Source organism: Scyliorhinus canicula, chromosome 19, assembly GCF_902713615.1.
Source record: "Scyliorhinus canicula chromosome 19, sScyCan1.1, whole genome shotgun sequence".
Taxonomy (NCBI): Eukaryota; Metazoa; Chordata; class Chondrichthyes; order Carcharhiniformes; family Scyliorhinidae; genus Scyliorhinus; species Scyliorhinus canicula.
In genome coordinates, this window is record NC_052164.1 from 41470138 (window position 1) to 41487535 (window position 17398).

Below are 17398 nucleotides of genomic sequence, written 5' to 3' on the forward strand. Positions count from 1 at the left end.
TTGTAGGCAGAGCTACCTACCTCTCAGCCAATTAGCTGAGAGGCACATGACTTACCCGGGCCAATGGGCAGCGAGTCCTCTGCACCAATAGCAGCTCACTTCTAAGGTACCGTAATACCCCTAGTCATACTACCACACAGGTCCCCAATCCAACAAAGAAAACACTAAACCCATAGCTCTCCACCACACCCGCAAAAATCCCCAAAACACCATTCTCAGTTCAGCCAAGACCCTCTGCCTTCATGAATGCCTCCGCCTTGGTATACACCTTCGTATTTCCGAATACCTGCCTTCCCACCTCACCTCATGGTTCTGTTTGGCCAATCGCAGCACCTCTTACTTCATCTCGTAGCTGTGAAAGCAAACTATCACAGCTCTTGGTGGCTCGTTAGTCTGTGACTTGAATCGGAGCGACCAGTAGGCCGGATCCAGCTAAAAAGGCAAGGGTCCTACCTCCTCCCCCAGCAGCTTCCCAAACATTGTCAAAAAGTACTCTGTTGGCCTCGGGCCCTCCAAACTTTCAGGCAGCCCCACGATCCGCAAGTTGAGGTTTTCCAGGACCTCAACTTTTGCTCTCAGACCCTTGTTACTGTCCTCCACTTTCAACCACTCAGCTTCCAAAGAAGTGAGCTGGTTACTGTGCCTTGAGAGAGATGCCTCCACCCCCTTCTGAAAGTCAGAGGGATCTGGGCGTGCAGGTCCACAGATCTTTGAAAGTGGCAACACAAATGGACAAGGTAGTCAAGAAAGATAACGGAATGCTTGCCTTCAGTGGGCGGGACATCGAGTTTCAAAACTGGCAAGTCATGCTACAGTTGTATAGAGGTAAGGCTGTACTTGGAATATTGTGCACAATTCCGGTCTCCACATTACCAGAAGGATGTGGAGGCTTTGGAGAGGGTGCAGAGGATGTTGCCTGGTCTGGAGGGTGTTAGCTATGGGGAGAGGCTGAATAGATTCGGACTGTTTCCATGAGAACAATGGAGGTTGAGGGGTGATCTGATCGAGGTCTACAAGATTATGAGGGGCATGGATAGAGTGGATGGACAAGAACTCTTTCCCAGTGTGGAGGGGTCAGTCAGCAGCGGGCAGATAGGTTTAAAGCCCTGGGGCAAAGTTTAGAAGAGATGTGCGAGGCAGGTTTTTTTACACAGAGGGTGGTGAGTGCCTGGAATGCGTTGCCAGGGGAGTTTGTGGAAGTAGATACATTAACGGCATTCAAAAGGCATCTTGACAAATGGATAGGATGGGTATAAAGGGATACGGCACTAGGAAGTGCTGAGGGTTTTGGCCAAGGGTGGTATCATGTCCGGTACAGGCTCGGAGGGCTAAAGAGTCTATTCTTGTGCTGTATTGTTCAGCACCTCACCATGCTCCTGTACCGTCTCCGACTTCTTTCCAATCGCCTCCCGTATCGCGGCCACCGACATGTCCCTCCCTTGCCGCTCGAAGCGCTTGCTAAACTGCTTCTCAAATTCAGTAAACATCACTTCCGCCAGCGCTTCCATTGGTACCAGAGCAGCCCCACCCGGAGAGCTCATCTCTGCCATCTTTCCTCCTAGAGCATTCTTCATTGAACTCGATCCTGCCGGCAGGCTAGCGCTCACACCTTTCTTCAAATAATTCTTCTTTTGATATTTGGACATCCTCTCATTACCAACTTTCGATCGGGAAAGGTTTCCAAACAAATTCTCCCCAGAAAGCGGGTCAAAAAGACCAAAAACCGAGGGCTCTGGCAGGAGCCACCCAATGTGTGACCTCCTCCTACATGTCGCCACCGGAAGTCCCCCGGTGAACATATACTCGACGTATAAGTTGACTCCCGTTTTTGGTCAGATTTGCAAGGTTTATAGGTCAATATCTATTCCGTTCATGACAGAAAGCTTGAAAATCTGCTGTGCAATTTTGGCAGAGAAGCCCTTATACAATTCATATGAGATTACCTTTGTCTGAAATTGTAACGCTTGCATTGTCTATTAATTGGAGAAAGTAATTTCACATTAACATTGCACCATCCAATTTTCTACGTTCGCAGTTTAGGTGGTGTGCATTTATCCTATTAAACCATCTGAAGAGTGCAAGTGCGATTTTATATAGATTCGCTACATTGACCATAATACTGCCTACAATGCGTTTTGCTCAAACCTATACGTAGGATTGTGCTAATGAATAATGACGTCCCCTGCTCGAATGCTAACGCATGCAACATTGATATTAGAGGTCATTTACCTAGAGAAGGTGCAGAGCTTGCTAAGGTGGACTTTCATCATTAAACGAGGCATCGTAGAAGAGTCGAGAAGAGCGTTTGGCAGTCCGCGCAGTGAAGGGGACAGTCTTCAGTGCTGTCCAGAATCCAGTCAGGAAGAATGGCATACACAGAGTGTGAGAGGGAGGGAGAGAGAGAGAGACAGAGGAATGGAGAGTGAGGTGACAAAAAAGGGAAAGAGAGAGAGAGAAGCAAGGATGAAGGAAATAAAGAACAAGTTAAAAAAAACCAGAAGAGAATGTGATGGAAGTAGCAAAAGGGCAAGACGCAGGCGACAGAGTGGGCAAGAGATAAGCAACAGAAAAAGAAAAAGGGACAGTAAAATGGGTGACAAGGAGGGAAAATAGAGAAGAGCAAAAGGATTGAGAGTTACAGAGGCAGTTTTCAACTGAACATTTTAACGCTTCCTGAGGAGGAGTCATACTTTTTCTTACCCCCAAAATTTGAAATGAGAAATATTTTGTGATATTAGAAGTCTTTCAAAAACAATGGGAATGTTGCTTTAGCATGCTCCACCTGCCAAACATTTGAACAAGATCACGATAGCCGTTGTGAGACAACAGAATCATGTTTGGTTGATTATTCACCTCATGAACAACCCATGCAGCAGTGTTAATTAAAATCAACACAACTTTAGAGAAGTTTGGATGCGAGTGACCTTGGACTTAATTCAAAATTTGTAACAATGGCTGAAATTCCCTTTACATGAATGGTTTGACATTTAAGAATTGATTTTCTGAATCCTCAGATAGCTGGGAAATAGGCTGGGCATCTTGGTTTACATATTCTGACTCTGAAAGATTACATTTGCAGAGCTGTCCACGCTTCAGCAATCATGCGATTACTATAATACAGCTAAATGTGTGAAACATCATTTTACCTTTTGTTTCTTCCTTGACCTCCAACCTTTTTTTTTTAAAACAAATTATACATTATAATTTTTCTGTACTGCACTTGGTTTTACTTTACGCCCAAATGTAAAATCAACCACGTATCTTTCTTCAACTTCTTTTCCAACCCATGGCCAATTTGAGGCGATGAGTGTTTCCTCCTCCAAAATTTGCTGCCACTGGTTGGAAAGAGGCGGTTTTATAGCCAGTGACGACACCTTTACCGTATACTCAATCACACTGTAGCTGGAGGAGGAGTGCCACTTAGTCTCCTTGAGCCCAACTCCGCCATATCTCTGCCACTCCGTTAGATCGAGGTTGATCTGCACCTCTACTCCATCACAGCTCCACCTTCTAGATCATATCTCGAACAGGAGTAACCTGACAGCCTACACGAGGACTCAATATCTGTTTGCTTTGGGGGCAGGTGCAGGGGTGTCACTCATCACCTATTTTAGGCTACTGAGTTTTGTTCATTCTTCCTTCTGCTATGCTGTGTGTGTATGGGACAGTCGTGTGTGACATTCTCTCCTGGTGAATTACCTGTGATAATATCCTCAATTGCTCCATCCTTGCCCTCGTACACCATCCTCTCTTTCCCCTGCTGCTTCTTCTTCAGCTCGGCCATTAGATCCATGTGAGGGACCTTATTCTTAGTGGGAAGGGGCTAGAGAAAAAGATGACAGTTCACTTACCGCTGCTGTGAAATGTGAGTTAGTATCATCAGAAAGAAAAATAATTTATGAAACTGAAAATGATCTTGAATCACCTTTAAAAAAAAATAGCACTTGAGCTTCCCATTTAAATCATTCCTTGGTGTGTTCATACATGATATACCAACAGTGTGAGCAGAACCACAGGAAGTCTAAGATTTGGGACATGCTGTTTTCCGGTCAAGATGATCATATCACGCTGTGTGCTTTGTTATTTTGTAGCTAGAAACTGTTAAATAAATACTGAATTCGTACAGGGACGAATTGAGATCCCTGCAGTTAAATAAACACTGGGTGAATTATTCAAGTTGTCAGTCAGGAAACCCTGTGTCAATTGAGATTAAGTACACACAGGTGGAGGACATTGATTGAATGGTTATTGAACTCACTGCGATAATGTGGAGTCAGGAGACATAAATCACTAACATTTATTTGTGCAATTAAATCTATTCCCAGTAAATATGGCCTCTGTTTATTTCCCTTCACTAACTGGCTATCAGGAGTACAACACTCTGGGGATCTAAGGATAGAAATGTTGAACGAGATCCAGTGGCCCCGTTTGCAACAGGTGTTAATCCTGTGATGGCCGCTAAATGTTGCAAGAAGGCCTCTCCCGGTGAGATCTTCCCTGCACACCCTTCACTCCGAGGAGACCGGTGACATGATCAGGTTCATGCCCAATGAGGGGGTGAACCAGATTTCCATGAATTTGAATACATTTTAATGTAATCAAACGGCTTAATGCCACAATATTGTTCAACTAGAAAGAGTGCAGAAGAGATTTACGAGGGGCCTACCAGGACTTAATGGTCTGAGCTATAAGGAGAGGTTGGATACGCTGGGATGTTTTTCCCTGGAGTGTAGGAGGCTTACGACTGATCTTATAGAGCTTTATAAAATAATGAAGGGCATAGGTAAGATAGATAGTCAACAACTTTTCCCAAAAGTAGAGGAGTCTAGAACTAGAGAACAAAGGTTTAAGGTGAGAGGGGAGAGATACAAAAGAGACCAGAGGGGAAATTTCTTCACATAGAGGGTGGTGAGCATCTGGAATGAGCTGCCAGAGGCAGTGGTAGAGGCGGGTACAATATTTTCCTTTAACAGTTAGATAGTTACATGGGCAGGGTGGGTATAGAGGGATACAGGCCAAATGCGGGCAAGTGGGACTAGCTCAGTGATAGAAACTGGGCGGCATGGACAAGCTGGGCCAAAGGGCCTGTGTCCATGCTGTAAACATCTATGACTCTATGACTCTAACCTCCGTCCACAACATATCCTGGCGTGTGACTTCATGCTAGCGGGAATCACTACTGGTTTTCAAAAGTGAAAACCTGTCGTGAAGACCATGCCGGGAGCATCAAAATGCCTGGAGGCCCTGGGAGCTCATGAACGATGCTGGGCATTGCACGCAGAGTTGACTCCTGGCAGTACTACAGGGCACTGCCAATGGGGCTCTGGAAGGGGGGGGGGGTGAACTTTTTCCAGTGGGAGTGGAGGCCTTATGTGTGGTGGGGGGAGAGAGCCCCAGTGACCGCTTGAGGAAGAGGGAAGTTGGGGCTCCGATGCTGTCATTGGTGGTGCGGGGGGCTTCCCTGATGCCTGAGGGGGAGTGCCCTAATTCTGGGGTGAGGGGGGGTGGCGGTGGGCACCCTCCTCCATTGTGCGGGGAGGGGTCTTATACATTACTTAGGGATCTGGCACCATTTAAAAAGGTCTCAGAATCCCCTGGCCCCGCCCCCCAAGCTGGCTGTGTGATCCTCGTCAGCAGTTATAAATTGCACAGAGTGCCATTAAAAAAAATGACATCTGTGAAACTGTAGGGGGCGATTCTCCGATATGGCGGGCAAGTGTTCGCGCCGTCGTGTTTCACAACGGCGTGAATAGGGCCCTGGCACGACCTATTCTGGCCGCCACAGGGGGTCAGCACGGCGCTGGAGCGGTTCATGCCGCTCCAGCCTCCGTACGCGGCGCCAAATGGACGCTGCGCCAACCCGTGCATGCGCAGTTGAGCCACGCCACCCTACGCGTACGTGGTGCACTTCTTACGCGCGCCGGCCTCGGCCCAACATGAGGTCGGTGTTCAGGCGCTGGCCATGGCGGATAGTAGGCTTGGGGGGGGGAGAAGAGGCCGGCCCACTGATTGGTGGGCCCCATACGTGGGCCAGACACCTTCAGAGTCCCCCCCCCCGTGAAGGAGCCCCCTTCTCTCCTCCTCCCCACAGGCTCTGGACCGGCGCGGGGCTCGGAGAATCGCTCCCGAGGAGTTTCATTCAGCTTTCCTTGCCTGATCCAGCATTCTGTGCAACTTTGGGAAAATTCTGCCTCACACCTTTGCAGAAAAAAAACAGAGAGGGCAGGAGGAATAGAAGTGCTCCACAACAGGTATGAACATAGGCTGGTGGCATAATTTAGGGTCAGCCTTGGGCTTAGCCATCCAAGTGCATATTTCTCTGGGTCAAGTACAGACTAATTTCTACCTACTAGATTTCAACATCTAAAATTAAGTGATATCTGAATTGTGACAACTTGTACTGTTTTAGTAATGCTACTGCCGATATGTTTTAGTGGTTTATTCTTATAATACTGTGTCCTTCAGAGCTGGACAAATAGATTGTCAGGTACTTGACAATACCGGTTCTGGGCTGTGGACATGATGTGGGAGGCGAGTCTGACATTGCTCTGCTAACCCTGTTGTTCACTGGGGTGTTAATGCTTTCACTCGCAATCTTGCTTTAATGGCCCCCAACAGTAAAAGGATCTTGATTTTGCCCCATTGATATACTGTGGACATAGGGCTGTGTTCTGCTATCATTATGGGTTGTCATAGCAACCTCCAGCTCCATTGCACCCTCTAATCAGTCCAAACAATTTTCCTTGATGATGCTTCAATCACAGTAATCCTCCCTTGGTTATTAAGGAGATTGCTGTGTGGAGGGATGTTCTCAGCTTCCAGCTCCCTTAAAAGCATCACATCCCAGTAGTTGCACTAAGCAGGTCCTCTCAATGTTGGCATCAGCACCCATGTGTTAAACAAAATATATTTTAAGATTCAATCACGTGGTACAAAATTAGCAGTGAGCCGGTGCTGACTGGTGCTGTATTCAGATGGGCAATAGAACATGGAATCCTGGCTTCAATCCTTCATAGATTGACTCAGCAGTTTCATTCACACCATATTGGGAAGCCCTGAGGAGAATTTCAAGAATCGGATGCCAATTTAGGTTTACATTTCTTCCATTTCTTTGCTGGCTTCCTGGGCCTTGAATGGAGAGGCAGGTAGGCCTCTATCTCAGCTAGTCAAATCAGTTGCTGGGAAACAGACCAACAGCCCCATCAACAGCTCTTTTGATCCCAAGTTGAGCCCTTCCTTCAATGTTATTAATATTTAGAATGAGTGTGTTCTTGTTCAACTGAAATAATTATCTTTCAGCAAACGTTTCCCTAACAGCTGAAAAAAAAACAGTAAAAACAAATCCGATGCAGGTCAGCGAACTCACCTTTCCATCTGGCTGCTCTGTTTTGGAGGGGGAGTTTTTAACAGTCATTGTCTCTTGCTTCTTTCGGAATTCGTTTTCCTGCTCAGCTTGCTGAGAATGATTCACAAACAAAGATAAACATCAATTAGAATCATAGAATCCCTACAGTGCAGAAGGAGGCCATTTGCCCCATTGAGTCGGCACCGACCCTTCAATTGAGCACTCTACCCACTTCTACCCCATTATCCCCATAACCCCGTAACCTAACCTGCACATCCTTAGACACTAAGGGGCAATTTAGCATGGCCCGGGACCCGGGAGGAGCCTGAGAAGATCCCGCCTGTCAAGGATCCCAGTGGTGGGATCAAGGCAGCCCCTGGGTTGGTTGGTGGGCCCTTGTAGCCCGCCGCACTCAGTGTGGTGGAGGATTCAGGCCCAGAGGGCGACTGTCCGAAGGCTGTCAGCCGCCCAGTGTCGGGTGCACAGGGTGTACATGAGGCTCTCTGCAGTGGGGTGCAAAGCTCACATGTGTTTGGCACTGTGTTGCCCCTCACCCCCTCTGGGGGACTCCCAGAATCTGGCACATCATAATTGAAGGTTCTTTTGTTTTTCTGCCTCCATTGATAGTTCAGGCAGTGCCATATTGGGCCCCCCTCCACCAACACCCCCACTCCCTCCCTACCCACCACCCCCTTCCTTTCCCTTCTGTTAGTACAGAGGCGAGGGCATCTGGTCTCTCCAGCACAAAGTTTAGTGCTTGTACCGTTTGTTTTTTGTACAACTGCGCTATGAACTGTTTTAATAATCAGAGAATCCACCCCCCCCCCCCTCCCCGTACATTGGTACTGAGGGGAGGGTACCCTGTTTCTCCAACACAAAATTAGTGTTTATACCGTTTGGCCTTGTATATATTTTTACTGTTTTAATAAAAAGATATAGCCAATCCACCTAACTGGCACATCTTTGGACTGTGGGAGGAAACCGGAGCACCCGAAGGAAACCCACACACACACAGGGAGGATGTGCAGACTCCGCACAGACAGTGACCCAAGGCCGGAATCGAACCAAGGTCCCTGGTGCGGTGAGGCAGCAGTGCTAACCACTGTGCCACCATGTCGCCGATTATTGCCATAAATCTACTGAGGTTGTTCTTTACAAAATCTACTGACAACCATTTTCATTCTCCACGCATCTATTACTACTAGTCTAGTGACAATACCATTATACCATCGTCTCCCCCTATGCTCAACACGTCCTGTGTTTATTTTAGATTTCCAGCACCTACACTATTTTGCTTTTGTTTTGTGCTGTTAAATCAGCTCCTGTCACACTTTCGGGCAGGTAGTTCCAGATCACGACAACTCGTTGGGTGAAAACTGATTTTCAGCCCCTCCCCTCTGGTCCTCTGGCCAAATTATCGTACGTCTGTCCCCTTTGGTTATCACCCGACCCGTGATTGGAAACAGTTTCTGTTTATTTACCACAGATCATGGCATGTGATCCCACCCAGGACAAACCCATTCTCTCGGCGTCAAAATGAGTGTTTGGGCCTATACTTGGCATGTAATGTGACCTCTCCTGGTTGCTAATTTATCCCCTACCAAGGGAAAACATCGCTGAACTTTATAGTTACTTTAAAGTGGGTTTACAACTTCAAAATAAATTATTTATTGAAACCATGCAAGAAATTTACAATACAATGTATGTTAAAGTTTTCATCCTATAACCAGCCCGTGCTAGCAAATAAATCTCTTACTGTCATGAGGGGGGTGACTGATGCTGGGGTACACATCCACCATCAATGGTAACCTGACCCAAGTGGTAGTTCTTCTTGACCAAGTCTTGACATTGGGCATCTAATATGTTTCCCAGTTGCACAAAGAGGCCATCAGCATAAGCGAACTCTGTACTACCTTCAACTGCACGTACTAGCCAACAAGGCTGGTGATCTGGTAAAGTTGCTCACTGCCCTGGTCCAGAGGGACCAAAAACCAAAACCATCACATTCAATTGTTGCATAAGCCAAGATAAACGGACTCTGAACAAACTGGAATTCAAGGTTGTGACCTATCTAGTGTGAGCTGAACTGTAGCAAGTGGATCACACCTGAGCTAGTTGGGTGGAGAACAATTTTAGCACAGCAAAATCATTAAACTGCTTTTACAATTCACTTGAATGTAGACACAGTTTGTTTTTAAATAGCAGAGGCACCATTTATCCAACCATAAAGTGCAAGGAGAATTTTAAACACCACTGTTTCTGCATGGTTTCACTGGATCCTACCAATTATTCCCTTCCTTATAAGGACTAAGGTCTTTGCCAGGAACCTCCTGTTCAATGGCTGACTGCAGTGTCAATGAAAGCTACTCATAAAGGTGGCTGAACTTAAGGCTGACTTCCCAAGGATCAGACATTTCACAATTAATGACAGAATCTAAACACTTGTTGGAACACAACATTGATATTTTGTTCAAGAAGTCCATCATTCATTTCCCCAATAGATTAAATCTACCTTCTCAAGACATTCCTTTATCCTTTACATCTCAAGAACTTCACCCAAATGATTCTGGAGCTCAGTCATGTATTTGTTTTAAGTTCATTCCTGAGATGCAGGTGTTGTTAAGGCGAGCATTTATTGTCCATTCCTAATTACCTTTGAGGTGGTGATGATGAGCTCCCTACAAATAAGCAGCTCACCGGGCCATTTCGGAGGGCAGTTAACAGTCAACCCCCACTGTTGTGGGTCTGGAGTCACACGTAGTCCAGACAGGGTAAGGATGGCAGATTTCCTTCCCTGAGGTGATTAGCGAATCAGATGGAGCAATTGATTAAGTCTCATGATTATTACCACTGGACCAAATATTTAACTCCAGATTTGTTCATTAATTTAAATTTCTTCAGCTGCTCGAATGGGATTTGAACATAGCTCTCCAGAGCATTAGTCCAGGCCTCTGGATTACTAGTCCAGTAATATTGCCGCTATGTTAACCTTAATCTTAAATACTCCTGGTTGCTAATTTATTCCCTGTCTCCTTACTCTTTGGCTGAGAAGCCCATCTTATTTGCCAAGTTGTTCTAGAAATCTAACTGGATTTAACTCTTCCTAACTGGAGTTTGGAAGTTTGGAACAGTTAATGGTTCACCATTATCTCCACCAAACAATCCACTCTCGTTGTTCAGAAGAGAGTAAGAAATGAGAAAACCTGCCCACAGACTGTAAAATGATAATAAAGTCAACATTTATTCAGAGATTACTATAGATTAAGAAATGTTTAGCCATCGAATTTTGCTTTAAATGAAGCTTCCTTAAAACAACGGTGAGGTTTACCGGTATCGATCCACAGGAATGAAAGAAATTATTCACGGTACCCATTAAAGTCAACACAACTCAATCTAGTACGCCAAGAGTAAACAGATTGTTCAGTGTTCCATTCTCTACCTTGTAAGCCTTGATGAACCTCAAAAAGGATGGGAAGAACATGGATGGAGGCATTGTCTTGATATCTTCACCAAAGTACTCAACAGCAGACTGGTAAGCTTCCTGTGGAAGGAAACAGTGCACGCAAAGGTGAGTCCAAATCAGCAGTTAGAATGGCAACGATCAACATTAAACTAGAACAAAGGTAAGTCCTTAGTTAACGCTTCCACTGGGACTTTAGGGTAAACAAAGCCTCCCTAAATTTCCTTGGTTTCCATTGAAATCCTAGCAATTCCCAAACCTACGACATCCACCACCTAAAAGGACAAGGGAAATTAATGCCCACTTATGTGCCTCATCCCATTGCTGCTGGTGTTCAACCAGCAGTGGGTGGGGAAGTCACAATATAGGTAACCCGAAAAACAAACCCTGTTGTGTTGCTTGCGGGATCCCAAGGGAGCACAGGTGTCAAGCACTCAGTGTCTGTCTGAGGGTCTCAGCATCAGGAAGGCTGAGAGCCAACCACTGCCTTATTTTTCGACCCCACCGCACCACGTGTCAACCAATGACCCTTCAGTCTCAACCTCAGTCCCATCCTTACTTACCTGTAGCCCCTTGCTGGCCCTGGATCTCTGTAGGGTGCATAGCTGGCAGTTATCACCGCTCCTGGTGATGCTGTCTGCAATGGAGAGCTGCTGGCTGATTGGCCAGGGGCTCTCTGAGGTGCTGGGGGATGGGGTAAGGTGGGAGACTGCTCAATTCCGGGAAGGCCGCAGTTGACCACTTAAGAGCCTCAGAGGCTCCTAATATGGTAGGCTGTCCTCAAAGGCCTCCATTGCTAGATTAAATTCCATCCACAGAAGCCGATTGGCTCAAAGGAATTCACGATGATCTCAAAGACAATTTATAATTTCTACGTCAAACGTAAGCTTAAAGGATGACAAATTTGTATGAACGAAGATTGTGACAATTGTGGCGGGACTTTCAGAGAGGCCTAACAGCTATCCATGTCCTCATTCCAGTATCTTTCCATCTTGGGCTGATTTATTTCCCTTGTGCACCTCTGGGCATCTAAACTGACAGTCACATCCCATGCCATGGTTAAAATCAGTTAACTCAACAGTGACTAATGGGGTGACGCTGAGACATTGCTGATGTGCACAGTTCAGCGCTACATTAACCAGGGCACTGAACGAGGTTTGATGAGCGAGCTTTGTTGCTACCCACTGTGGTGATATGCATGTACACATCAATGTATCTACTTGTCCATCAGTGCACATAGTTATAGTTATGACCTCCGACCAGTAGGTGGCGCTATAGATCGATCACGTGATGCGAGACACCCGCCAGTTGGTACTAAGTCATACATGAAGATAGTCACACTTAGAGTAGCTCCAGAAGAATTAAATTAATTCATTTAGTAGCCACCGTTTGTATTATAGTTTGTTAGTTATCTTTTCCACGCGTTTGTTAATAAATCATCTTTCCAATTAAACAACTATATGTTTTGTGTACATCATTACAATGCTTATGTCACAGAACACAACATCCACCTGTGCGGTTTTGCTATCCTTCTGTAACTTGTCCACTTTCTCCCTGTTGCTGCCCAGGAATTCTTTCAGGAGTAGACTGGTGTCTGTGACCATGAATGCCTTCTGGATGAGTTCCATCCCCTGTTGTAACGACCGCACGTCTTGTATGACATTCTCCAGTGACACTGCGATAGAGGAGCAAGTTGAAAACCTCAATGAGAAACTCAGGCACATTTTAACCAACAAAACTGGTTATAGCATGATAACTTGTTATGCCTAAAAATAGTTACAGAAGCAGATTGATTCCTCGATATGTAAATGACAACTTGTATTTATATAAGCTTTTTAAAGCAGTAAAACAGCCCAGATACTTCACAGTTACTGAGCAACGTTTCGCACAGAGCTACATAAGGACAGGCGACAAATAGCTTGGCAAGGAAATAAGTTTTAAGGAGACTCTTAAAAGAGAAATCAGAGGGCAGAGAATTAAGGAGGGAATTGCACAGCTTAATGCCTTGGCAGCTGAAGGCATGGATACTAATAGAGGAGCAAGGAAAATCAGGAATATACAAGAGGCCAGAATTAGTTGAGTGCAAGGAGTGTCTGCAGTCAGAAAAGGACATTTGATGGAGGTTGATGGTGTGAGTGGCCAATGTGGACCAGATTGGTGCCAACAGTGTGGGATTCAATCCAATGGCTGGGGTGCGACCCGTGGTTAAGATCCTGGCATTGTGGGTCGACCAGAGCAGGCATTTTCAAAGTCGGGGCCGCGACCCGCAGGTGGGTCGCGGGCGAGAGTCTGGAGGGTCACGGAGCCATCCGTCAAGGAGCTCCTGATTGCGCAAATTTGTGCGCAACAGGTGCAGTAGCCGGCTTTTGACAATGCTGGTTGCGGGCGGCCTTCGAAATGACGGCCGTGACCATATAAAAAAATGCGGCGGCACTGCGCATGCGTGCCACTCATCGGTGCGCACGGGCAGAACCAGGCGCTTCTGCACATGCGCACTGATGAGGGGCACACATGCGCCCGCGTTTTATTATAAGGTCGGAGCCGTTATTTTGAAAGCTGCTTGCAGCCGGCATTGTTAAAAGCCGGCTGCTACAGCTGTTGTGCACAAATTTGTGCAATCAGCGATGCAGGGGAAGATTTTAAAAAAAATTCAATGTAATCTTCCTGCCTGAAGGGAGGCAGATGGCAGGTCACGCCTCCGAACGCCAACGTCATGTACTTTGGCTGTGATTGCGATTCCTCCATTTTGTCAGCAGCAAACAAGTAAATGAGGACCAAGCAGGCTCACCTCTTGCATTAAAGGCAAGAGAAAATGGTGGGTCATGAATGTCGGCCGGCGTGGGTCGCGAAGGTTGGTCGGCATGGGTCACGAAGGTCGGCTGGCGTGGGTCGCGAGGTCAGCCGGCATGGGGCCCAAAGGTTGGCCGGTTGGTAAAAATGGGTCCCCGGAAAAAAAGTTTGATCAGCACTGGGCCAGAGAACCGATGAAGACATCACCACTTCCACTGGCTGGAGAAGAAATCACTGCTCCCACTTTGTAAATCAGGAGCAAACCCCTCTAATTGTGTAACAGTCAGCATTATTCCCCGTTCACTCTTGATTTTAATACCTGCAGCAGCCTTTTCCACAAAGAGCAGTTCAGTGTGAAAGGTACTGAGTTCAGCATATTGTCCATGGATTATATCCACAATGTAATTCATTAACGTCTGTTTTCTGTCTGTGGATTTGGTTTCCAGGAGCTGCAGATGAAAGGGAACAGAGCAATTAGGAGGAATACAACAACAGGTCCTTATATCTGGAATCTGTGCTGACCTACTTATTCGATCCAGCCAACACAACTGGACCTGCATTAACTCAACTCAATAACACAGTGCTTTCAGTGTGAACTCACTCAATACGTACAAGCAGTAACATGTTTACAATTGTAGTAACTCACGCATTTATATACTCACTAACAATAGCCACCCCAAAGCTGCAATGTTTAATCAGCACAGGCAGTTGCATTCCCCATTTTGTTTGCTTGCATTAACAAGATTATCTGAACTGAAACCCTGCCCAATTCTTAGGTGTGGTCCTTTCAGAGAAAAATCATCGGCCTTAATCAGTCTGATACCAGAACTGTAACCAGAATGACATCAAATGATGTCCGAGCATTGATGGAGTTACAATCAATCCGTCACCTTCACTGAGTTGCTTAAGGGGGGGTGACTGCAGGTGAAGTCAATGCTGCTATCAATAGCTGATTATAACCAGTCCCTAATGAGACCGTTCAGCAGATTATTGCAGGTCGCAAAATGCAATGATCTTATCATCAGGCGAGTTCAATATATCATTTTCGAGTGACAGTTCGAGTCTTACCAGGTCCAGGCTCTGCAATCGAAAGCCGTAAACTGCTCCTTTTTTACTGCTGTTCATGTAGTTCCCAAATGCTAAAATAATCTGGAGGAAGGAGGAGATTGAACAAGATCAGCTGCGAGTATCGATAGTCGGTTTTCACAATGGATTATTTTTTGCGGTGAAAAATTGTATTGTGCAATCACAATATATTGTGATGGCACAAAATAAGTAGCACTTCTACAGTTGGTGTATTGTTTACTGCCCCCCTTCCCCACACCACCACCTCCACCCCCAGTAGAAAAATCAGTCAGAGAAAAGGCAGTGAGAATATGCTCCAACTCTGAGGGTGGACGTAATGAGGTCATTGTGGGGCTTCTGCCCCTCAGCGACAGTAAAGGCATGTCTAGTTTTATGTGAATTTGATGCATACTGAAACCTAGATAACCCCAGACTTCAAAGTACATCAAGAAAATGAGACCAGAGATTATGAATTGAAAAAAAGCGAAGCCTTTCTTAAAATCAAAACAGCTGAGAATCATAGAATTTACAGTGCAGAAAGAGGCCATTCGGCCCATTGAATCTGCACCAGCCCTTTGATGAACCATCAATCGAACGTGAGACGAGTTGCTGTACAAAGGTTAGGCTTTAATAAGCTAGAAGTTAGCCCTGTGGTTGACTACAGTAAATGGATGACCGCTGGGAATTCTGGGTATTTATACGTCACTCTGGAGGCGGGGTTAACTCAGCCTCTCGACCAATCGGAGAGTCGTCACATGACTGATCTCAACCAATCGGTCGAGAGGCACATGACCGACCAGGGCCAATGGTAAGCCAGTGTTCTTCACCAATGGCAGACAGCTATGCAAATCATACCACCACACCCCTGGAAAGAGCACCCTACCCAAGCCCATGCCTACAACCTATCCCCGCAGCCCACTAACACAACCAACCTTTTGGACACTAAGGGGCAGCTTATCATGGCCAATCCACCTAACCTGCACATCTTTGGATCCTGGGAGGAAATTGGAGCACTCGGAGGAAACCCACACAGACACGGGGAGAGCGTGCAAACTCCACACAGATAGTCAGCCGAGGCCGGTATTGAACCCAGGACCCTGGAGCTGTGAGGCAGCAGTGCTAACCACTGTGCCTCCATGCTGCCCTAGAGTTTCCACATGGCTGTGCAGCACAATTGGCCTGGCATAAGATAAACCCATATAAAACACATCACATGCTGGAAGGTGATCCTGCGCAAAGCTGACCCTGAGCTGCCAGTTCAAAATAATCAGCATGACAGCTTTCTGCCATTTCACAAACCTTTGTGGGGGCTCTTCGCATTACATGTTTTAGGTGCAATTTTAAAAAGGTTTTTCATTGTAAAATATTTTTTAATTTACTGTGAAGCTGACTAATTATCCACCAGTGAAACCACAAAATGGTTTTAGTATAGATTTTTCAAAGTCATTTAGAATCAGGTTAAAGTCAGGCAATGGGTGAGTTTGATTTATCTATTTTCAGACTGATTAATTAAACTACAACAAGGTGAGAAATATTAAATATATCAAGAATGTTTTTTAATGCAGGCAAAATAAAATGAAAAATAATGTTTTATTGCACTGCTCACTTGTGTTGTTCAAAGGAACATTCTCAGTCTGTGATTGTGCAAATAGGTTTGGTTGAGAAATGGAATCAAGTCACTTCGGAAAACCGGAGTAATTTCTGCCTGGCATGGCGGTTTTGCCCAAAGCGTGAACGTCCATGATTTTAGTGTGACACGTTTGGAATGATACAATTATTTTTCTTATTCGCTCGTGAGGAATGGGCATTGCTGGTTAGACCAGCATTTATTGCCCAACCTTAAATGCCCTTGAGAAGGTGGTAATGAACTGCCCTCTTGAACCACTGCAGGTCCCTGTGGTGTAGGTACATCCACAGTGCTGTTAGTGAGGGAATTCCATGATTTTGACAGTGAAGGAACGGTGATATATTTCCAAGTCCGGTGAGTGGCTTGTGCGAACTTCCATGAGGTGGTGTTCCCATGCATCTGCTGCTCTTGGCTTTCTTGATGGTAGTGGCCGTGGGTTTGGAAGGTGCTGCCCAAGGAACATAGAACATAGAACAGTACAGCACAGAACGGCCCTTCGGCCCTCGATGTTGTGCCGAGCTATGATCACCCTACTCAATCCCACGTATCCACCCGATACCCGTAACCCAACAACCGCCCCCCCCCCCCCTTAACCTTACTTTTTAGGACACTACGGGCAATTTAGCATGGCCAATCCACCTAACCCGCACATCTTTGGACTGTGGGAGGAAACCGGAGCACCCGGAGGAAACCCACGCACACACGGGGAGGACGTGCAGACTCCGCACAGACAGTGACCCAGCCGGGAACCGAACCTGGGACCCTGGAGCTGTGAAGCATTTATGCTAACCACCATGCTACCGTGCTGCCCCCAAGTCTTGGTGAATTCCTACTGTGCTGCTTGTAGATGGTACACACGTTGCTGCTACTGTGCTTTGATAGAGGAGGGAGTGAATGTTTGTGGATGGGGTATCAATCAAGCAGGCTACTTGGTCCTGCGTAATGTTGAGTCTCCTGAGTGTTGTTGGAGCGGCACTCATCCAGGCAGGTGGAGAGTATTCCATCACACCCCTGACTTGTGCCCTGCAGATGGTGGAAAGGTTTTGGGACAGGTGAGAATTTGTAACAATATGACAAGCAAGTCCAGCAAATTGAATGAAACTGTTTTCCA

The 17398-nt window shown here is 46.1% G+C and overlaps 1 protein-coding gene across 8 annotated transcripts in view; it reads right to left on the bottom strand.

Moving 5' to 3' along the window:
- Positions 1-17398, bottom strand: part of fmnl1a (formin-like 1a) — a 354814-nt gene that overhangs the window by 24481 nt on the left and 312935 nt on the right. For 7 of the 8 annotated variants that reach the window (XM_038778444.1, XM_038778448.1, XM_038778447.1 and 4 more), the window contains 6 exons: positions 14664-14744; positions 13915-14044; positions 12317-12480; positions 10785-10886; positions 7367-7456; positions 3700-3823 (listed from right to left, as the gene is read on the bottom strand). In XM_038778444.1, the coding sequence (XP_038634372.1) occupies positions 3700-3823; positions 7367-7456; positions 10785-10886; positions 12317-12480; positions 13915-14044; positions 14664-14744 (691 nt within the window). Of the gene's footprint in view, positions 1-2229; positions 2343-3699; positions 3824-7366; positions 7457-10784; positions 10887-12316; positions 12481-13914; positions 14045-14663; positions 14745-17398 lie in introns of all 8 variants that reach the window. The other variant, XR_005458128.1, reaches the window with a different exon arrangement.